Raw genomic sequence first — 24,271 nt, forward strand, 5'->3', positions numbered from 1 at the left:
CGGCTAGGGGTGTCTAGGCTCAAGGCTCAGCTGAGGGCGCCTTGCTCTATCATGTGTGTGCCTAGGTGCTAAGGTCTGCCTCACCCTGTGGCACAAGGCACCCACCTTTTGTTCATATGTAATTTTTTTAGTTTTTTGATGCACTTTGTAGAATCTAACCATTAATAACTAGAAAAAATTTAAAGAAATCTGAGAGAACAATAAAATAGCCCATTTATTTGTTATTTATGATTTTATAAGTTTGCATTTACCCCTTTATAGGTATATATTGAAAATAATGATGTATAAGTTTTAAGTATAAAATGTAATTTTTTTAAATGTGCGCCTTGCATCCAAAAGGCTTGCACCTAGGCTCCAAGCACTCTTGCGCCTCAGTGTGCCTTGAGCATTTGACAAATCATGTTGTCTAATGCAATGTTCTTATCATTGCCAGACACTAAATTGGTTCTGATGGTTAAAATCTTTGCATTTATCCATAACATAATCATCATCAGCAGCATCAATTACATCTTATCCTAATCAAGGTGGGGTTGGTGGCACACGTTCATATTGTCAATCGACTTCTAAAAGTCACATTTATTCAGAACATATGTGTGAAAATTTTGCATGACACTGGCTGTAATGACAGGGAATACGGAGTTCGTGCTCCTGACAGTCCTGGAATTTCTAGAGGATTTCAAAATGGTAACTCTTCAGACTATCAGGCTGGCTCTCAGAATAATGTAGGTGGGCATTTGGTTCAAATAAGTGATAGAAAGTTGAGATTACCGACTTTCCAGTTTTCCTGTACTTTTCTTCTTTTCTGTTGACATCCTTGTTGTCTGTTAGTTACATCAACTTCTAAAGCAATTGGAGTTCAGACAGACAGATCTGGGGAATCTGCCCGTTTATCCATGGAAACTGGTATCCAAAGTCCTCAATATTGTCGAAACAGGTTACTGGCTATTTGGGACTCATCAAGCGGCTGGGGGTCACTGAGAAATCTGGCTTCAAAATTGTTGGTGGCTTGTGAAACAGATTTTCATGTTCTTTTTCGATATTTGGGTTTATCTTCTGAAGCAACAATGAAATCTCTAGCAGACGGAAGATCTTCTGAAGTGGGTTTGCAGGAAACAACAAAAGTATCTCATCTCTATTCCATGTTGACTAAGGTATCTAATCCCTCAAGAATGCTATTACAGTTAGCATAAGATATGCTGCAGACTGTATGCTCTTTTCCTTTTTGGTCGAAGTATGTTACTGTCTTTAGCAAATTGTTTAAATATCAATATCTTGTCAAGGATGATAGAAATGGATACTATTAGGCTTATCTAGAGAAACAATAGCCTTGAGGAGATTGTCAACTGACAATGAAAAGTAGAAGTCTCATGGCATCAAAGGTGCACATTGATGCAGGGAAAGGATTTCCCCCCCAATCATTCCTTGATTTGGCGATGTTTTACATGGTGTGACCCTTTTGGAACTTGCTAAACTTAAGTGGTATTTTATTTTATAGGTTAGTTTTATATTGGTTTAGGTTGACTAGAAACCCTTTGGAGTTTCCATGCCAATTTCTTTTTACTGTGTAGATGTATTCCCGCCGTTTTGTGGGTTTAGGTTGACTGGAAAACCTAGCCTTATCTCTTCCTATTGGATGCTATGGCATCATTTTTGTTGTCTGTAGATGTGTTACCAAAATAAAAGTTTCCCTACACTATTTGAGTATAACCTGTCCTTAAAACAGAGCTATTATTACTAATCCTTTGTCTGCAGCAACTATTAACCCAAGCCTTAATCCAACTAGGTCAAGTTGGCTACCTGAATTCTAGCTTCCCAATCATCTCTATCCATGACCATATCTTTTGTAAGACTATTTTAAGTTATGTTTTAGGGTTTCTTATCAAGTTTTTCTTTGGTCTTTCTCTTCATCTTTTGTCATAAATTTCATCCATCTCATCCACTTGTCCCACATGTGCTTCTATTGGTCTTTTTCTCACATATTCACATCATGTAAATCGTGTTTGCATATTTTATCTTCAATGGGTATCACTTAATCACTTTTGTATAATTTCATTTCTAATTTCATCTTTTTTTGTCATTCATCTTAATATCACCCTCTCAGTCTCACACACATACTTTTATTGACCAACATTCTAAGCTATACAACGAAGATGCCTTATAGTCATTCGATAAAACTTTAGTTTTAGCTTAAGGAATTTTACGATTGCACAAAATGCCAGACACATTTTTCTTCACTTTGACTGCCCTTTCTTGAATCTAATGAGTACCATTCTTAATAATCTCTCTTTTCTTGAACAATTGATCGACGATATTAATCTAATCTTTTAAGAATAACTTGGATTTTAAGTCTCACAATGACACCATTTACCATTCTATTTTTATTGAACTTAACACTATATATTCAGTTTTTGACTAACTCAACTTGAAAACTTTAGGGCTCACATTTGGTACCCATTTCAAATTTTTATCATTTTCAAAATATCAAAATGGAAGCAAAAAGTTATGCTCAATTACTTGGTTTTGTTTTCAAAAATTTTGAATTTTTTTGAAAAAATAAAAACTAAACAAGAAAAGGTGTTTTTGCATTTTCTGTTTTGCTTTCATTTTTATTCCATCTCCTACTCTCCCTGTCACTGATGACCTTAATTGCTGAACTCTCAGTGACCCCTCCAACAAGTTGGGTTGCCCACCATCCTCAAAGGCTTAGGAATCGCACCGGGACTTGCTAGAGGGGTTGTTGGTGGCAGGGAGGGACAAGAAAAAATATAAAAAATGAAACTGAAAGTGAAATATAATTATCAAGCAGTATTTATGTTTTCATTTTTTAACACGGAAATGAAAATTGTACACCAAAAATAAAAATCAAAACTGAAAAGCATAAAACTAGAAGTTATTTCAAACAGGCCCTTCAATTTTAAGGTGTTCTTCATAATTCAGGTTTAATATTCATGCCTTTTTTTTGGTTTCATTAACTAAGATAATATTGTTTACAAATAACATACTCCAAGGCACCTATTCTTGGCTCTACTTTGTGGCTTCATCCATCACAGGAGCAAAAAGGTAAGGGCTTAGTGCAGATCCTTGTTACAATTTGGGTTTCTATTCAATGATACACATCCTTAATAACTTGTGTATAAATAATCCACACTTTTTCTTCTCTAGAACTCTCTGTAAGAGTTTTTTGGGACTCCGTCATAGGCTTTTTTCAAGTCCATAAATACAATGTTCAAATCTTTTTCCTCATCTCTGGATCTTTCCATTGGACGCCTTAGTTTATACTTTCTGTAAGTATATTATCTAGTTGAACTATTTTTCCATCTTTTATCTTTTTCATAACTTTCTTTATTTCATTAGGATAAATATGCCTATGGAACATGTAATTTCTATTTTCTTTGAAGTTACTAAGATGCCCCAACATAATGTTTGTTTTTTCTAGATTCATTAAATAACTTCAACAAATAGTCCTATTTCTCCTTGATCACCCCCTCATTTACCAACAACTTTTGAGTTTCATCTCTTATGCACTTCACTTGGTTCAAATTCTTTGTTTTTCTTTCTATTTTTTAGATTTTTCTCCATCTCTTGTTTCAAGTCAGTGATGCAAATTTATTATAAGATTTTGATTTTGCAACATGCTTGTAACAAGATTTCTTGATTTTGATTTTTTCTTGCACCTCTCCATTCCAACCACAAGACTTTCAATTCTCCTACAATAGTTTTTGTTTTGTTATGAAAATTATGGCCATCTCAATTCAACTTGCATTAGCCTCTCTTGCTTTACACCAATCTCTTCTACCACACACTTATTCTTTGAAAATAATTTGTTTTTACCTTTTAAATCCCATTATTTGATTCTTGGCTTTTGTTTTTTTTTTTTTTTATCATTCTGTCACAATTGGTGGCTCGAGTTAGTTAGCTAACTTGGAATTACTCAATGGTAGCAGTAGTGAAGTGAGAAAGAAAGGAAGGAAGTGAGAGAGAGTAGAAAGAAGCAGGGGAATGGCGAGAGAGAGAGAGAAATAGAGAGATTCTGATTGTCAATGATATTCTTGTTACCCGACCCAAACGGACTAGGGGGGATACATATACCTCTTGACATGGATGCTGCCATAGAGGATTCCTTCCCTTAAGCGGTTATAACAACCGGTTTGTCCTATTCTAACCCTTACATGTGGGCCTTCCCTGGAATATTCTCTAGTAACAAACTATTACAGCTGGAATTTAAAGCAACAGTCATAATAAGCAATAACAGAAATAAAGGAAACAATTACAGCATACTAAAGAAAGAAAAACATGAAGTAATCGCCGTGTGTGACACATTCTTCCTTCTCTCTCTCTCTCTCTCTCTCTCTCTCTCTCTTTTTTTAACATGGATATCAAAGATCATAAGTTGATGTTGAGTGATCAGGCATTGTCCCTGTATTACAATCTGTGCAACATAAGTTATCCTTTTGTCTCATATAAGAAAGTAATCTTGGGTTGTTAATGATCTATTTTTATACATTAATTCTTCATCCTATTTCTTAGACATGTTATTAGTTATTTGTCATGTTCCTAGGGTTTAACCTAGGGTTTTAAGAGATAATTGAAAGGAATTGAGGGAGATAGATCAGAAGAAATGGGAAAGGAATTCAGGAAGAACAGAGACAGAGAGAGAGATTAGGGAGAACCGAGAGAAAGAGAGGGAAATTGAGAGAGATAGAAATCAGAATTGTCTCAATAATACTCTTCAATGCCTTGAATTATGCTGGATTAGTCTTATATGCTGATCCAGGTAGCATTGGTTTGGTTTGGTGCCAATAGGGCTGCCAAATATTCAAATCAAGTACAATAGAAGGCTAACCTCTTAAGTACAACCATGTACATGCTATTAAAAGGTACAATCAAAACTAACAGCAAGGTACATGACATTATTGTTGAGAGAAAAAAATAATATAAAAGATTAGGTTAGCTCTATATCTACCAGCTTAAGTTTTAAGATGAGATGTGGTTAACAATTCTAACATGGTATTAGAGTAGGCAAAGATTTTGAGTTTAGACGTCACTGCTAACCCTATATTTAAATAGTTGCATTTGTTTGGGCCAGTTCTGCAGTGGAAGCCTGGCCACATGTGAAGGGACTTGTTGAGAATAAAAATAACAGTAGAAAAGATAAAATGAATCCTCTATCTACCAATTTAAGCTTTTCATTGAGATGTGGTCAACAATTCAACAGTTATAATGAGATCATATGCAACAACACAACAATACATGCTGTATTCCCAATTGATGGGGTTGGCTATATGATGAGATCATATGCTGTGGCAAAGGAAGAAAAATTGAGAGATAACTGAGAAGAAAGAACTGAACCCTCAAATTTATAACTAGGATCTCAAATGATATAAGGAGACTAGTTGAGTTTATATACTACTCAACAGAATCTCTAACCAACTAACTGTTACTGACAGCTGACCAAATAGAGCAGATAACTACTGTTTGTTAAAAAACACAAGACTAACTAGCCACTTAAGCAACTGAGAATAAAGCTGACTACTGCTCATAACAAAACGGCATCATCTTCTCTTCTGTCCTCTTATTTGTGCACAACAAGAACTAGGACCATCCTTCCCAAAATCCAAAATAGCATTTCCCTTATTATTTAATGGGGAGCCTTCTGCATTGGGCTCACCATTTCTTTCTTAAAAGCCATAATTGCCATGCACAGTTTTATGCCTTTCACTTTACCCACATGACCATTTAAGCCATCTTACACAATGATCTTCTCTCCTCTAGGTATTCCTTGTAAGAACCACTGTAAATCTTCCAAGATTTTGCCTTTTTATCAATTTTCCTACCTAGACTCATGCAAAGAAAATGATTTGCAGTTTCCACATTTCCTAAACTATTTGATGGGTAACGTGGGTAGAAAGAAGTCTTCATTTAGGTTTCTCCTTGTCACATTCCAAGGGCATTTTTGGTTTTCTATTTTTTGATTTCTATTTCTGTTAGGGTTGTTTGTCTAGTAGCTAGAGATTGTTAGGATATTTTCCCCTTTTGTTTTTTCCCTTTTTTGTCTTGTAGCTTAGGTGGTTAGAGAGCATTGTTCGGTAGCTAGAGGCTATATATATATATTGCCTCAGTTGTAGGAAGAAGGCATGATGTGAATGAATTGAATATTTTGTTTCTCCCTAATATTTCTCCCTCTCTCTTGGTGAGCTTCTCCCTTATATTCTTGCTGTTCTCTCTCTCCAACTGATCTCTTCCCCAAGTTGTTCTCTTCATATTCCCGATTTTCCTTTCATACCCTAGCTCATCTCTAAGGGTGTGACAATTGGTATTAGAGCCAACTTTGGCCACTGATAGCTGCCCATTTTGATCGGAAGTTCCGACCCCAATTGATGAAGCAAACCGGTGGCCTTCAAGAGCTTCCCACCTTGATCGGAAGCTCCGACCCATACTGGTGAAGCGAACTATTGGCCTTCAAAAGCTGTCCACCTTGATCGGAAAGAGATTCCGACCATTCTGGAGAGACGACTCAGAGCAGCAGATTCTGAGGTCCTTAGCTATGAGTCAGGCGGTCTGCAGGCGACCTTCAGGCGCTCTTCACAATGATCAGTCCAATGTTTTGGCGACATCGAAGACGGCAGAAGGTGCACGAATGAGGCAAGCACTGGTAATGGAAAAAGAAAATTAGATGAAACGATTGGAAACTAGGATGAACAACCTAGTAATTGGTTTCGGATAACTCCAAGTGGAGGCAAGTTGCTATTGAGCAGAATGCGCTGCAACAAGAAAAGCAATCACAGAAGAATGCATTGCAATAAGAAAAGAAATCAAGGAAGCACGCACTTAACTCGTTAACCTCAAACACAAGATGGATGACTTACTTATTTCGTTTTCACAGAAGTTTCAGGTTAGTATTTTAGTCGAATGTTTTTCTAAGGTATATTCTGTTTCTTTAATTTAGATTGGAGATGAGAGTTGCAACAAAAAGCATGGGCTACAACCTAAAGGAAATGAGGAAGGACCTGAATTGGAGCAGACAATTCAGGATGACAAAGGAAAAAAGATAGTTACCAGAGAGGTTATTGAGGCTCCTGCGAGGGAGAAGTTTGTTGTAGTGAACTCAGCTGTCAATAAACCAGAAGAAGAGCAGATAAAGCAAGATGTGCCTATTGACAAATTGTTCAACTATCAACCTGTTAATGAGGAATTATTCGATGGACCGACAGAGGAAGCAAAGTCCATTGAACTACCCCTGGTGCTAGTCCTAGTAGAGAAAAAGCAAGAGAATTGGAACATAAAACAAAGGAGGAAAAAGCCTAGAAGGAGAAAGAAAGAAAGAAGAGTAAAATTGATAGAGAAAGCTGAAATTGGATTAATAACAATGGCTCAATGGTAATAAGTTTCTTGGGGACAAGAAACATTTAAAGGGGGGAAATTTGTCACATTCCAAGGGTATTTTTGGTTTTTTGTTTTTTAATTTCTATTTCTGGTAGGGTTGTTTGTTTTGTAGCTAGAGGTTGTTAGGATATTTTTCCCTTTTGTCTTGTAGTTTAGGTGGTTAGAGAGCTTTGTTCGGTAGCTAAAGTGAGGCTATATATATATTGTCTCAGCTGTAGAAAGAAGGCATGATGAGAATGAATTGAATATTCTGTTTCTCCCTAATATTTCTCCCTCTCTCTCGGTGATTTTCTCCCTTGTCTTCTTGTTGTTCTCTTTCTCCAACTGATCTCTCCCCCAAGTTGTTCTCTTAATATTCCCGATTTCCCTTTCATACCTTAGCTCATCTCTAACGGTGCGACACTCCTCTGTTAAATGTCTGTCATTGCAATAACATGCCATTTAGTTAATCAGATTACCATGTAATAAGGAATTTGGATCATCCTCCAACTGCATAAATCTAGCATCAATCATCTACTTGATATCCATACTTTCTCTTCTTTCCCATGGATCCAGCCCAAAATAGTCATTCGTGTATTTTTCAACTCCTGTGTTTGTGTCTTTATGAAAGTTTCAGTCTTGGTTTGTGTTGAGTTTTGTTTCTTTCATGAGTGGCCTATGGTTTTTGGCTGATATTAACTGCCTTTGTTATTTGAGAGTGCTTGTGTAAATGTACAAAAACTAATTTGAATAATTACCTCTTGCAATTGTGTTTGATTATGTAGCAACATATTGTTTTATCAAAATCAGGCTTGTGAAAGTCATAACACTTTATAGTTAATTTTTGCGAAAATCTTTGATCTTCCCTGCTATCTTTAACGGATTCTTATTTCATTGCAGATTGATACAGGGATGATGAATTTGGATGCTTTGTTTGAAGCTTTACTTGATCTTTGCAGTCTTGAAAATGTGAGTTACAGAACTTGTACTTTTATGGGTTTGCTACATTAAATTTGGTTCTGAATAGACTTTCTGCAATATACTGTGAAGTTAATAACACTCTTCTGAATCAATGAGGAAAAAGTTCTAGGATAATAGATAAATAGAGAAGCTGGAACTGCTGGTTTGTAAAAGGTAAGCAATTGCACGAAATGGATTTTTGGGGATAAGATTATGGGTCTTTCTTTTTATAAGACATTGTCCTTGCAGCCACTTTTTTATGAGGATTGTTATGACAGCCATTTTAGAAAGGGTACCGAGCATGTTAACTTGAACTATCATCATAATAAAGCTTAGAATGACTGACGTATTTTTTAAGTAAACAGGCTAAATTTAGATTAAAACTAGGAAGTGTTAGTTTGTTATGTATGAGTATACATGGACATGGCATACACAAATATCTATAGCTGTATGTGCTGAACAGTAACAAACATGTGATGTGGTGTATATCCTATACTCCTAGTCCTACCTGCTTCTATGGAACTAGAAACTGTTCCCTTGTTATAAAGAACGTGGTAGAACCTGTTCTGCTATCAAGTCTGTAGATTTAATGTTTATGTTCTTGATCTGTGGCAGCTCCTTTGCTGGTTCACTTGACCAAACTGCAACAGCAATCACAAGCCTTAACCACCACGTTGGGTTGACTACATGGACCACAATAGATTTTCAAAAACATAGAACTTTAGGGGCCTATTTAGTTGTGGAAACAACCCCAGTTTCCAGAAAGTTTCCCCATAAAAAATGGAAAACTGGAAAACTTGTTCAAATACAAAAATTTTCCAAATAGAAAATGGAGATTTGGAAAATGCAATTTTACAAAATTGAATTGAACTTAGAAAAATCCTAAAGTGAGTTTTTTAAGTTTTCCTTACCAATTTGGAGATTTGGGAAGCATGGTTTTGTACAAAATTTTCCCAAAATCATCACCATCTTCTTCTCTAACATAAGTTACACAAAAGAAAAATCTCTCTCTCCTTTCTGAACATATGTTTGAATTTTCCAGATTGGAAATGAGTTAATTTTCTCTAACATTTAAACGTGCTTTTCAAATTTTCTATGGAAAATGAAAACTAGAAATTTTTTAGAAAATTGGGGATAGAAAAATGGAAATTGTTTTCCACAACTAAACAATCTCTTATGGTCTTTTAAAAAATCAAAATCGTTAAATAGAGCCTTGCAATCTAGGCTTTTAAATTCTGTAGCTACTTTTATAAGTTCTTCTAGAAAGTTCTAACTTCAAAAGTTGCCTGTCATCGACACATATTTTGACTTCTTGGTTTTATGGTACTGTGCACATTTTATACTGGCTTTACTTTATGGTCATTTTTAAAGGTGGGGAATATGTTTTGTTTCCCATTATTTTTCTTCTTCTTATTTGATTCAAAACTTAGTTTTGCACAGTGTTTCACAGTGTATGGGATTTCACATATGTTGTATATGATTTTGGTGTAAATTCAGAGACTAATTCAATGTTGCTCAGCCTGTTATTGTCTATAGATCTCTGCGCGTGCTGCGTATGGCTTTCAGTCAGACATTTAGTCTGCAACTGAAATGTTACAGAAGGTATGCTTTCACATGAGCTTTTTTTAGCATGCTTTTCATTGCCATTACAAATTTTGCAGTCTCAGTTTTAGAGAATGTATATTTTGTAAATGCTTGATTTTTGATTTGGTTCAAATTTAATCTATTTTATGCAAATTCTTCCGAATTCGTGAAGCTCCCATGTAATACTTACACCGTAGGTAAATGTATGATATAGATGCTTGACATCCTATTGGTCATGCATCTAGTCATGTGTGGACATTACATTCCTAACAGAGTTGCTTTATTGTCAGTAATGTTCTTTGCATTCCAATACCAATTTCTGCACATTCTTAATGCTATTTGCCTGAAAATTACTTTTCTTGGGAAGATCTTAGAAATAATCTTGTATCTGAAAGATTATTGGTTTACCTATCCTTATTTTTTATGAAATTCTGCATTATTACTGCTCTGATTTTACAATGATTAATTACTAATGCATGGACATTATGTTTCTGACCTTAAAATGAGTAATTGCCCATCCGTAATGTTCTTTGCACGAAAACACCATTGCCTTATAAGATTGAAGAACAATATTTGGAAATACAAACATTTGATGTGTCCGAAGGCCATAAGGGGAATTTAGATAAATCCAACACAGACTTTTACCTTGTAACACCCTTCCCCGGGGGAGTTAGGGGAAAAAAAAAAGAAACTGGGGAAAATTAATTTACAAAAATCAAATGCTCGCTGTAAATTTTTAATCTTCCCACACTCCCGGCTAAAGGTTCCCTCCACACCATATTGCTTAACTAATTGCAAATTAATTTCTAGTTGGTTTCACCCTTACCTACTTGGTCATAATTATCTTCAAAGACAATTAAGGGTGAAATTGTGCAACAAGATCAAACCTAATCACTATACCAACCATTACTTACATATATCAATTTCTTGTGTAAAACCAATATGCACTGTATACAAGTTGATGTATCATTACGTTGCAGAAACATAACTGAACCCAAGTAGTTCTACTTCTTCCTCCTCGTAGTTGGGTCCTTTTGCTTCTTGAGCCTTCCTTGCACTTCCTTGAACCTGCTGCATCTACATATATATACATTTGTACAAGGAAAATAATATTTTCAAGGTGAGCTATACAGTTCTAAAAGCGTGCATGCTAGAGAATGACATGAGTAGCATTTAGACACGTATAGTGGAACAAACGACTAGATTACAAGCTAACATACTTCTGACAAAACATTTCATCTAGCACATGCATCACCATTTAACATATATAAAATATGTGCAATTTAATCTTGCATGTCAAACAAAACAATGCAAGTAAAATGCTGCTCATACCCCTTACCTTACAAGAAACTTGATGAAGATTAGCCTTGGTCTTCTCTCCTCTAGCCGAGACCCCTCTTGATTTCTATTTTATTTCTCTCTATTTTTCTTGTTCTGTAACCATCACCGTCAACTCCTACTCTCTGTTCTTCAATTTCTTTCTTTCCCTCTCTTCCTTGTTTGCTCTACTCTCTCTATTACTCTCTGTTCTTCTTGTCATTTTGTGCTCTTTTATCTTTGCTCAACTTCTTGCAAGTCCAAAGCTTCTCAAATGAAGCCAAACTCTAAATTTATATCAATCCAAATGAGAACTGCCTCACACATTGTCTCGACCACTCCAATTTCATATGCTAATTGCTAGCAATTGCATGAGGCTCTCACTTATTTTATTTATTTATTCTATTATTATCTACCTTTTGATTTTTAATTGTCATAGGATCACAGGATGCTTCAAGGCCACCAAGTAATTGATCCTTCTACCTTGCTTAACAACCCTTGATAAATCACAAGCTTACCTCTTTTGAAGGGAAATACCAACTATTGGTGTATCAATGTAAGGGTTTAACTGGTTTTCAAAAACATTTTTCGAAAACGCAAATAAAGCAGGGGAAATAAACATCAAAATCACCTTGCAAGGCCTATTTCCAATGTCCATATGCAATGCAAGACTAAACCATTCCATAGGAGGTTTACTATATATACCTCATAGCAATTTGAAGGTTGATGTAGAGGCTGGAATCCTTACTGGACAGCAAGACCTTGCTCCCGAACAAACCTTTGGTTATACCGAACCAACCCCCAAAAGCATGGGGGGCTTGGTTAGTCCACGCTCCGGTGGATGGATTAATCCCTCAACTCACTCTATGTGCTAGCCAGAAAGAGTGAGGGAGATTGGGCTAAAAATGGGTTCAAATGGATGGAAATTTCAACCCAATAACAGTCTCACTATAATAGCAATATGAACAGAGGAGCAATGGAGGAAGGGGCTAGGGCTCTGGAGATAGGGTTTTTGGACTCTCTTGAGGGAGAGGAATGGCTGAGGTCGAGAAAGAATCGTAGAAGCCACACACCCCATTCGTTCTCCATTTACATATATCATATATATACATGCCCAAAAAGGGAAACCCTAGCTGCTTTGCATAAACGGACAAATCGACCATAGGAAAGAGAGATGAGACCAAGGGGCGGCAAGAAGGATGCACGTCGTTGCCCCTCTTGTCCTCCCGCGCCACGTGCCCTCTCTTTTCGTTAAAAATACGACAAATTGATCGACGATTTGCGACCCGTTTGGCTCGACTAGTTAACAAAATTGATCAGCCAAGTTTCCATAAATTGCATCTAGACCCGCCATTAACACTTAATGACCCTTTCACCATCCATGATGAAATTGAGGCCCCCATTAACTCTTAATGCATGTCTGTCAACTCTTGACATTTGCTCTTTATTAATTTGATCATTGAATCTAATCCGTTAACTTTTAATAGTGATGTCATTAACTCTTAATGATGATTTTAGCTTTAATCGCGTAGTCAACCACCACACCCGAATATGCATATGATCTTCTAGGTTTACTCCTAAGTAGCAATTAGGACATGTCAAACTCTTTGATATCGACCAAACATTTTGGTCTACAACGAGGATCTCTTCATCTCCCCGATATACCCCGAAAGTCCCTGAGTGACAACTAATATTATGTCAAGGCGATCCTATCAGTAATGAAGTCTTACTTAAGAATAGAATCTATTTGGACTTTTGATTCTTATGTACTATAATCCCTCCATCGATTATCATCCCGATCGAGTAAGAGTCATGGACTAATCAAACTCACTAACTCAATGACTATGTCAAAATCAGTGTGGTGAGATTGAGATGACACATCAGAACTCTTTTCGACATTGGAACACTTTCCAATCAAGTGTACCTTGGTCATGGGCTTTTTCAATCAAAACCACCACTGATTGCATAGGATGTTCACCTCACGCTAGAGGTCGATGAATCTTATTAGCAATCAGCTGTCTCCATACGCCATTGCATAGGGACCACACAATGCATTTCTCACCCAGTAACCAGATAGTTCTTAGCAATGACAAATCTTTGACACCGATATACAAGACAATTGTGTTGCTTCTGGTCTAAGGACCAGTAACACAATCGAAACCTGTGATAGATCATAGATCCTCTCAGCCATGTGATCTATCACGTGCGTCACATTCAGTAAATGTTCCACTAGCATCTACTCACATGTATACTATATCCATCTCATGGATTATGACATGCAACTCACCACCCTTTATCATTAGCATCTCATACTAATCAAATGTAGTATCCCATGTGGCAATCCGTACTTGACTAATCATAGTCCCATTTTGAGAAGTCTAAGGATTATGAATTATCATTAAGATATTCTTAATACAAATGTCCTTAGTCATATATTTTTAACACTTAAAGAATAAAACTTTTAACAGAAAATCTAGGGACTTATTCATATATAATGATTGGAGAGTTATGAATGAAGATATGATCTTAAAATATGAAGACACATTTTATTATATATTCAAGAATTACATCATTAGTCCCATTATTACAATTGCTAGATGCCATCTAAATCTAGCATTAGGGACACTAACAATAACACCTTTTTAGTGTTCCATCACCACATTAGAACTCGTGGTGTACATTTAGTTCAATCATTTTTTGATTTGAACACACCTTTAGCCTTGTTATAAAAATCTTTACATATCCCGAGTCTTAACTAGCTAACCCGCCATCCCATAGCTTATTCCACCTCAAACATTTGATTATTCCTAATTAAGTTCATTTCTAAAAAATTCACAAATAATTACAAAAATGTGAATTTTCTCTTCAATAAAATATTCTCAAAAAATACGCTGTAACACAGGGTGTTTCAATGTGATGGTAAGGAAGGATGATAAAATCCCTCAGATTCTTGTCCGGTGCCAATTATGGTAAGGAAGGATGATAAAATCCCTCAGATTCTTGTTCGGTGCCAATTATGTCTAGTACCCCGATTCTGCTTCAAGGCAGATGCAGAAAAAAAGTAACATGACAATTAAGTGATTTAGTCAGGCAACTGACAAAATCAGATTATAAGGGCAGTTAGGAACATGTAAAACAGAAGTTAGAGCCAATAAAGATAACAAATTAGCACGGCCTATGCCTTTGGGAATAGCCTGAGAATCATCAGCCACAGTAATAGAAGGCAGTGCATTAGATGAAGTAAAATGGGAGAACAAGAATTTATTACCAGATATGTATCAGAGGCAGCGAAATCAAGAATCCAAGGATTAATTGGTGAGTGAGAAATACAAATAGAAGAAATACCAGGTGAAACAGTAGCGAACAAGCTGCTGAAGAAGGAACTGACTGATCAATCGAAGCTATGGAGGAAGATGCATGCTTCATTGCTTGAAACTGACTGAATTCAGCTAATTCTTCTCCAGAAAGCAGCTGAGAAACAGATCCCTGACCTGAAACAACCTCCCGTCCAGCCACTGATATGGAATCTACTGACTGTTCAGCTGGATTAGCAAGCGCAACTGCGTTAGCCTTAGGTGGGTGACCATGCAAGGAGTAACAAGTCTCCTTGTTGTGACCTGGTTTATGACAGTGGGAGCAAAAAGGTTGCCGACCACCCCTGCCATGACCACCACCTTTCTGAGGCTGTATGGCAGTTTGATTTCTGTCTGATTATCAGAATAAACAGTTTGAGAGTCCAAAATGGAACCTTCAACAGTTGGAGAATGTTACGTGTTTGCATCAAGTGTATCCTAGAAGAAATCAGTGGAGTCCAATTATACTCAAGCGGCAGAATTAGTTAAGTTAGGTTGTGTCTAACAGTAGCATATGTATGAGGGGTATAATAGGTTTTGTGTTATCTTTTATATTCCTTGTATTGTCCGCCCAAAATGTCTATAAATAGAAGGCATAGGGCAGTCGCTTGGGCATCATTTATTCTATTGTAACGAGTGCTGTGATTGAGAGAAAATCCTAGAGTTCAAGATAGTGTTTGTAATCTCATAAGTGATTGTACTCGTGTGAGGGATTCTTGTAATGATTTTTCGAAGTTCTTAGTTGATTGCTCTCAGGATCAAGAGGCTGGATGTAGGGTTATCATTTGATAATCTGAGCCAGGATAAACGACTGTCTTCTTGTGGTTTGTGTATTTCTTTCATTGTCATTTGATTTCTATTTATGTTCTTATTTTCTGTTTATGTATTTTGGGATTCAAATCATGTGTGTGTGACTGGAATTGGCCAAGATTGAGTGCATTACAGTGCTCCCAATTCGACAGAGAAGAATCCAAAAAAGTGTGTGTTACACAATTGATTGTCCCTTACAAATCTCAATTTCACACTCATGACACAAACAGAATAAAAGACAAGAAAACAAGATACAATAGGCAGAGAGTTATCTTGGTTCAGATCATCAATTGCTTGATGATCCTACGTCCAGACTGAAGGTAGGTGACAGAATTCCACTATCAAGAATACAATTGATACACACTCTCTCACAGCTCTTTACACGAGCTATCCCTCGGAGATTACAAAGTCTAATCCTCTAGGCTTTTCTCTCACTTTGTACCCGATATGTCATAATGAAATAACTCAAGACAACCCTCTATTTATAAAGGATAGGAGCGACTTTTACAAGAAACAAAAAATAAACGGAAACCGGTAAGTACCATTAAAAAAGGTAGTACCATTATATATTCAACTAACATGAATAACCAAACTTCTTGTTGCTTTATGCTTCTGTGTAATGTTGGATGTCTTAACTTAGTGCAAACTTTAAGGGTGTGTTTGATTGGGGGTGGAAAGTGGGGCGAAATTCTAATTTCATGGAATTCCAATTCTCACCCCACCCCTTAAGAATTCCAATTCCTTGATTTCAAGGAAAATCTTCACTTTTTGAATTAAGATGGAGTTCGAATTCTATGGAAAAAAAAAAAAAATTGTTTGATGGAATTTATTGGAATTTGGATGGAAAATGAATTCCACTCTCATTTTCCTCCCCCATCAAACACGCCCTAACAGTTTGTGTGCTACACAGCAACATAGCAAAACATCCTCCATATTTGCAATCAGAGATCCACTCAAAATCTGTGTTCCCACAGCCTTCAAATCAGATCCTAAACCAGCCAACGGTGAGCACCATAAACAACTATTTTGCTGAACACCCTGTTTTAAAATATCTGCTGTGAATACGTGTCACATTCCAAGGGCAGTAATTGTAATTTTCTTTTCCTTTCTGTTATGGGTATTTGTCCTTAGCTATAGGTAGTTATGATTTCTGGTTGTATTGCACATGGGTGCATGGGCTGTGAGGCTATAAATAAGTCACAGCTAGAGGATGGGAATTCAAGTTGAAAAATGAATTGAATATTTTCTTGTTATCTCTCTCACTCTCTTTTACCTTCCTCTCTTGTCTCTCGAACATTCTCGCTCTCCCTTGCTGTTTCCTTTCCTTCCATCTGAGTTCTCCCTCCCAATTCTGCTCTCTCGCTCTCTTAATCTTCTCAATTCCCTTTCTAAACCCTAGCCCAACCCTAGTGTGTGACAATACGAAGCATTTTATTAAAATTGTGACAGCTGACTGAATTTTACTGAGACATATAACCATATTCAAATCCCCTTCCCTCAAACTAAACAAAGTGCTGATAACAGTATGCAAATGCACAATGTCATTTGTATATAGTTTCTGAGCATGTGACCAGATGTCTGCACAACTTTCATAGAGTTGGAAGAGAGACACTAGATCAGAGTCAATAGATTGCCACAACAGTGACACAAATTATGCATCTACCTTCTCCCACAGGAGTCCTATCACTTTCAGGAATATCACTTAGCTGTTTAGTGAGATGATCACGGACTCCTTGACCTTTGACCACATCTTCACTGAAGCTGACGAGGAAAAGTAATTCTTCCCATTCAACTTCTCAGTGCTGATGGCTTGTGAACCAGACAGGTTTGGAACAACCAAAGGATTGGAACAGAGAACCTCAGAACTGGACATGATGAATCAGGAGAAAGAAGTAGCTAGATGCAACCAGACAGAGACAACAATGAACAGAATGCACAAACCCTAGCTTCCAATGAACCAAATGCAGGAAGCAACAAAGGTCTTAGATCTGATCCGATCAGGATGCAGATCACAATCAAGTATGCAGATCAGAGGGAAAAAGAATGATGCAGTCAAGAACAATCTAGATCACAAGATGTTTCCTGACTAATTGATGCAAGAAATGAACCTGAATTCTCCTGAATGCCTGATCGAAGCAGAGGGTCTACTCCAATTCAACTCTCTGTGGCTCTGATTCCATGAAAGCAAGAACTCAAGAGCACCTTTGTCAGAGAATAGCTACTTTTCGAACAATATAGTTAGGTTGCAGACCTATCAGAAGGCCGGATACATGTTTGCAACCTTTTCTTCGGCGATAACAATGTCGTCACTGAAAATTGCTTTTTGAAAATCTTTGCCCTCTATGCTTTCTCAACTGCAAGACACACTAACTTATGGTGAGTTGTGTAAATGCAGGCCAAGAAGAGAGAATACAGAGAGAAACTCAGAGATTGTATTAATTCAGTTAGGTTTCAGGTATATATATATATATATATATATGTTTACCTGCTAGGTAAAAGTTCTATTACCTAGAACACCTAAGCTAACTACTTATGTACAACACCAACTAATTCTTAACAGCGAAAAACCAGAGTGGACGGAGAAAAATGATTGGCAGCCTGATGGTGTAATGGGGCTTTATGCTTTCAGTAGATAGAGTTTAACGAACAGGCCTGGAGTTGATATTGAGAGTTATTTTAGTATTATAGTGGTGTCAGAATCTGTATGAGTAGAAAGATGAAGAACATGTGGCTTCTATGTTTGATATGGCATTTGTGGAGTCATAGTAATTGGAGATGCCTTGGTGGTATAGAGCTCATTGGTGCATATTGTAAAAAGAAAAGTTTTTGTCTTTTGTTTGGCTTGACAACAATGTACGTGCTCTTCTTGTAACTCCTTTATAGGTTTCGTTGACTTCATGGTGTCTTGAGGTCATTTGCAGCAGGATAATGCCTTTATTTCATCGCTTTCTGGTTTGTATTGCAGCTGGCACCCTCACAGCATCTTTTTATTTGATTTGCAAATGAAGTCTATTCTTATAAACAAAGAAGTATAGATAAAAGGCAAACCTGATCCACACTTGAAGAACCTTTTTCTTTTTGCTTTTGCTTTTCACCTCTTAAGTAATATATGAGTGGAGGTTGAGTTGTTTATGGAGTCATCAGCTATTTTTTCAAGTGGTGAATATCTACAACTTTAGTATCTTAATATGTGTCTTATTATGCCACCCATCAATTATTCTCTTAGTTCACAATGATTTCCTGATGTTCTTGTTTGGGATTCTTGGACGGATAATTGTATTTCATGTTATTATGTTATCTTTTGCTTTTGTGAGGTCCATGTCCTTGTGAGCAATACTCCTGAAGTGTTGTCTAAGTTCACTTGCTTATGAACTTTGATTTGATTTTTCCAGTTTACTGTACTCAGGGATAATATCATAGTTGAAGGTCCTTCCTCCTGCAAAAACTATCCAGATTCTTATGGACCTGAAAATGCTGAAAGTGGAAGTCTGTTTTCTTTAGATGGTGGCAGAGTTTCTCATTCAGACCTTCTTACATTTAGAATGAGTTTGTTTAAAGCAGATGATTCATGCAACAAGAAACAAAAGAACGATGGATCTGCAGTGCCAGAATCTTCTTTAGATTTGCTTTCAGTTTTTGAATGGATGCATCAAATAACCATGAGGATTACTGAAGATTGTGCAAGAGCAGAAGCTGTTTCTATTATGAATATGATTCTCTCGAGAAGTAATGCTTACCTGGATCGGGAGAAGTAAGTTTCTAGTATTATTTGCATTATTGTGTTTGTTTAATTATGAGAGAGAGAGAGAGAGAGAGAGAGAGAGAGAGGGGAATCTCGTATCTTGTTGAATATTTTATGTTCTAATAGAATTATGTTTTATGTTCTAATCAAAATTCTATCTGAGATAGCTTTGGAAAAGTGCCAGTGTTTCAAAGTATTTCACATTTGTTGAGGAAGGAATCTGGTTTGAGGGTGCAAAAGCAAGCTGTCCATCTGTTATACCTGCTTCTAAATTGTGAGTTCCCCTTTCTTTCATCTTCAAATTTAGCGAATTAGATGATGTCCTATTGCTTGTGCCAGAATTGTTCTACTTAGCAGCTTCCTAAAATTTCATGGTTCTTTAATATGCTTCAATGTGTATGGTTTTGTGTGGACTGCTCGTTTCTCAGGTCAAATCTCACATGACATATTTGCTTCAAAATTATTTGTCTGTATTGATTCCTCCCCTCATGGAATTTTGTGTGTTTCATTTACCATCATTCATAAGATTAACTTGATGTCTATCTGGACATTCAATCATATCTCATCAAAACCATTTGAGTCTCGACTTCCTTCTCATCTCATGGAAATTTCACACGTTCACATATTGTGATTCATAAGATTAGTTGCTTATTCTACCTAGGCATTCAACTTCATGAATTACTTGTTATGGGCCTTGGTGTGGTACATTTACTATAAGAATTTGTGGAGATGAAAGACAAGTTGGTGTATTGAAGGCCAACTTCTCTTCTACTTTTGTGTGGTAGCTTCTGAAGTAATGCTCTCGACACATTTGCTTCCTCCTCTCTCCAAACCTCCAGGGGGGATATCTATCTTCTGCAGTTGAGGTGAAGTGTTTGCCTGTAGTTCTTTATTTACAGTTTGAAGTTGCAGGTCCAAAACTAATGGCCATGTTCTGCATGGGCTGTAAAGAGGAGTTGGAGGGTGCTGGGGCTTCAAGTACTGATGTGAAAAATGCTTTCACTTCTCAAGGGTTCTGTTTTGTTCTTGATGGATTGGCAGATTGTGTAGCTTGTGGCGGAAATGATGCACAGGTGAGCTGATGCTGATTCTGCTGAAAAATATTGCATTCAAATCAATCTTTTGTTTGATGTGGTATCTTTTCTACATCATGCAACTCATTCATATTGGGGATTGTTTCTGTCTTTCTTTTTAAGCTGGACATATTTTGGATATCCACTGTATTTGTGTGTTGATTGCTTGGACATATTGATGGAGGATGTTGGCAACAACCTTTATTAATTTTGTTCTATACATCCAAGGGTTTTTTGAGTCATTCTACAATGGTCTCCTAGGGTTGTTTTGGTAACTCTAATTATGTATTCAAGTTTTATTTATAGTTTTTTCCTAGCCTTTTCCTTAATAGTTTTAGTTTTTGTTTAGTTTCCTAGTAGGAAAAGATAGTAGGAATAGGATTATTAGGGTTCTATGAATACTATTGTAATCTCTTTTTTTCATTAATGAACGGAACAAATTAACGACAGTTTCTGTAAGGATGGATGCTTTCTTTGAATTGTTGGATGCAATTCTAATGCTAGGTGTGATGCCTACAGAACCCTAAGGTTGTGCAAATATGTTAGTCCATCTGACTATATGCTACAAAGTATGTAATATATACAAGTCAGAGAATACGTGAGTTTGTATATACGTGAATTTACACAAATGCCCTTATACTAATACAGCTATATACTAACAGGTGTACCAAAGTGTTTCTCTCTTTCTCTTCGATCTTTCAATTTCAGATTCTTGTTTTTGGCTACTGTTTCGGCCTTTTTTCCCTCTAAATTGCTTGCTGCCACTTACATATCAAAACCCTAGCCTTTTCAGCTGTTTCCCTAGCATTCTAACCCTAAATAAGCCTCCAAGTATTAGCAGAACTTGAGATCTGTCTTACATCACATACAGACGGCGCATCTTTGGTGAAATTTGGAGGAATTTGGACATGCACTGTATTGAGTTATTTAAGAAAAGGTCAGATGGCCTGAAATATCCTCTAATATTCCCACCCCGTCTTCTCTCTCTCTCTTCCAGACTCTTTTCTTTTATTATTTTTTTTTCTTTTTGCATTTTTAGTTTTAATTGTGAAATTATACTTGGTAATCCCTCCTTTAGGCTTATAATTTAGAAACCTAGCAGTTCCTAATGAACATTAACTTGTTTGTACACCTGTCACTTGCTAAGAAAATTTAGGATTTGTTGTTTCATATCTGTTGACATTTAAATCTCTCAAAATAGAAAATTAACTGATGTTTCCAATAATATATGCTACCATGTCCCACTTGTGTTGTCCCTTGTTTCTTTAGAAATCATAAGTATGTCTGTGTGCTTTGATATTTGTTCTCGTGTTTGCTTTATTTTAACATTAAGCTCTCTAAACACATCCAATCTTCTTTGCTGTCTTCTGATTGATTACCTGCCAGCTGTTGGAAACAGATTTTCCAATCCTGTGCAAGTCTAGGTAGATAAGATTTTGCAGCTTTTTGTTTGCCTTCTTTTCTGCCCTAAGTTACTTGAGGCTGGATGTGAGTAATTGATTGCATCATCCTTTCAGGACCTGGAACTTCGAAGGAGTGCAATTATTCTGCTTTCTTTCTTAGGGTCTTCAGGGAAACCTGGTTTTGAAATTCTATTGGGTCACAGGCTTCCAAAAAGGAACAACTTTGTTGCACTAATTTTGCAAATGTTGATATTAGAAATGGATGCAGAAACATTGAGCTCTTCCCAGCCACCTGAAATTTTTAAAAAAAGGTAAGATGCTTTTAGCATGTATTGAATTTGAGTGCTTGTGATAGTTCTCTTACTCATTGTTGCTTCCTCTTGAACATTTCTTGAACAGAGGCATCAAGATTCTTTCTAAATTGATCATTCTTTTTCTATTTCCAATTGTTGCTTCTTTGTTGGATGTATCAAGATGCATCAAGATTCTTATTTGATTGATCTTCCTTTCAGCAAAGGGCAATTATAGATTTGTGACAGAGGATACTTCATTTTTGTTTGTCCCTTTTGAAATATTTCCCATGTTTCTTTTTTACATGATTAAATTGATTGAAGTTGATATTGATTGTTGAGAGTAAAAATGATAATATAAAAGATAAAGTTAACTCTCTATCTAACAACTTAAGCTTTTAGATGAAATGGTGGTTAACAATTTAACATGGTATTAAAGCAATCAAAATTCCAGAGTTAAAACCTCATTGTTGAACTAATATTTACATTGTTGCACGTGTTTGGGCCAGTTAGGTAGTGAAGCCTGGTCACACATGAGGGGATGTATTGAGAGTAAAAATGATAATATAAATGATAAGATTAACCCTATATCTAACAACTGAAGTTTTTAGATGAAATGATGGTTAACAATTTATCATTGATAACACAATGCAATGCTTTTTTGACGCGGGCATTCACCTTTACAAGTGGAGTGATTTTAGTTTGAATGAGCCATTTGCTTGCGTTATTGTGTTTAATATTCTTCTAGTTAATGTAGCCCAACTTTCTCATTTCCACATGTTCTTGCAGCTCATGATCCAAAGCCGAAATATCTTTTAAGGGAAAATTTCTATGGGATATTTCATATACAATTCTGATTCAATTTCTTTTGTTTTAGATCTCCCGCTTGTTTAATGGGCTGGTTTTCCTGCAGGACATTGCTACTTAGGGAGGCACTTATCCTTTTGAATCGACTTGTTTCTAATCCTTCATACTCCAATCCCACTTTGCGAGTGTTAACGAATAGCAGAGATGTGGCCCACTTGACGGTTGATGCTGCAAACAGGTTATCCTGTAGAGGCAAGTGGTTGTGGCAATCTGACGGCATGACTAGGCAGATGAGGGAATCTGAAATTGTGGACTTGGCTCAAGTATTCAGGAAAAGGGTTTTTGCATTTTTGGGAGATAGCACATTGTAGAATTCTCCACACCGTTACTGAAGCAATCTTTCTTCTTGATTCTGATTGGGATTAACAGCTTTCTAAAGCTGGAAGCTGAGTAGAGCCATCCTCATAAAAAGCTTTGGTTTATCCTTGACAAGAAGTTAAAAGAGTTTTAAAGATCAGAGCATTAAATGATATGATACTGTAGAAGGCTAGATTTGGCACCACCAGGCCGGAGCTTAATCCAGGGCTGTTAATTTTGCAATAAATGAATTTCTGTAAAGCTTTTCAAAAGATGACATTTCCTTTTTGGTCAATGTCTTTGTTATATGGACCTAATTATATGCGATAGAGGCAATAGATATGCTTGTGTATTCTCTCCAAAATGTAATATATGATGCTATGTAGTTGACTAATATTCTTTAATGATAATTCCTTGGTTTATGATGTTTTATGCTTCATTATTTCAACAGATTTTCTCGATGCTTGGGTTGGGAACCTAATCTAGTAGTCACAAGCATTTAAGCATCGTGATAATATGTTTGTGTGCTTGTTACTATGCATTGATATTCTTTTCCATTTCCAAACTTTTGAATCCAATGTTATTGAATCTTGTGAGCTTTTAAGTGTCAATTGGCAATATAGGCTTGTTCATTGAAGATGAATTTTTGTGCCGTCAGGACTATTTTGCCTGTGTTCTGAGAGACACCATCTGGTGGTTAAGGACTCAAATGTAAAGCCATGCGAGTCTGCTTATGCTTTGTCCAGGTAAGTGGAAAACACTTATTTTTCAAGAATTGCCTTATTAATTCTTAGAGGTTTCTGATATTCCACTTGACTAGACATTCCCACCATGTACCAAATTAAATATGATTAATAATATGTTATGGAAAAAGACAGGGAAAACTGAGCCAAGATAGGAAAAAAAAAAAAAAAAAAAAAGGATGGGGAAAACTGATAAAGCTATGCATTTTTCTGCTAGGAGAATCGTGCAGGTGGAAGCTATACACTGTTGCTAATGTAATGAAGTGGTTGGCAAAATTGGTGGAATTTTTGCTAGTATAGAATAAAGTTATTTTATTAGGAAGAGGGAAATATTTCCTACAACAATAAAATATGGTGTAGCCATCTTCATGGGGAGTAAAGTGTCAAGAACCCTAATGTTCTATAAAGGGATTCTTTCTCCTTTTTCTTATTTTTTTATATGATAGTACTGGTGATTGTACTTTTAGGTA

General features: G+C 36.4%; 1 protein-coding gene across 1 annotated transcript in view; it reads left to right on the plus strand.

Moving 5' to 3' along the window:
- The window catches only part of LOC127786474 (protein SENSITIVE TO UV 2), a 40,645-nt gene extending 17,161 nt beyond the window's left edge, over positions 1–23,484 (plus strand). Inside the window, exons 4-12 of the mRNA XM_052313893.1 lie at positions 629–726; positions 829–1,151; positions 8,263–8,331; positions 9,842–9,924; positions 18,793–19,137; positions 19,296–19,402; positions 20,041–20,201; positions 21,719–21,915; positions 22,808–23,484. Coding sequence (XP_052169853.1) covers positions 629–726; positions 829–1,151; positions 8,263–8,331; positions 9,842–9,924; positions 18,793–19,137; positions 19,296–19,402; positions 20,041–20,201; positions 21,719–21,915; positions 22,808–23,072 — 1,648 coding nt within the window. The 3' untranslated portion in view covers positions 23,073–23,484. The remainder of the gene's footprint in view (positions 1–628; positions 727–828; positions 1,152–8,262; positions 8,332–9,841; positions 9,925–18,792; positions 19,138–19,295; positions 19,403–20,040; positions 20,202–21,718; positions 21,916–22,807) is intronic.
- Positions 23,485–24,271: the final 787 nt, after the last annotated feature.

The sequence above is a fragment of the Diospyros lotus genome, chromosome 12 (assembly GCF_014633365.1).
Source record: "Diospyros lotus cultivar Yz01 chromosome 12, ASM1463336v1, whole genome shotgun sequence".
In the NCBI taxonomy this organism is placed as follows: domain Eukaryota; kingdom Viridiplantae; phylum Streptophyta; class Magnoliopsida; order Ericales; family Ebenaceae; genus Diospyros; species Diospyros lotus.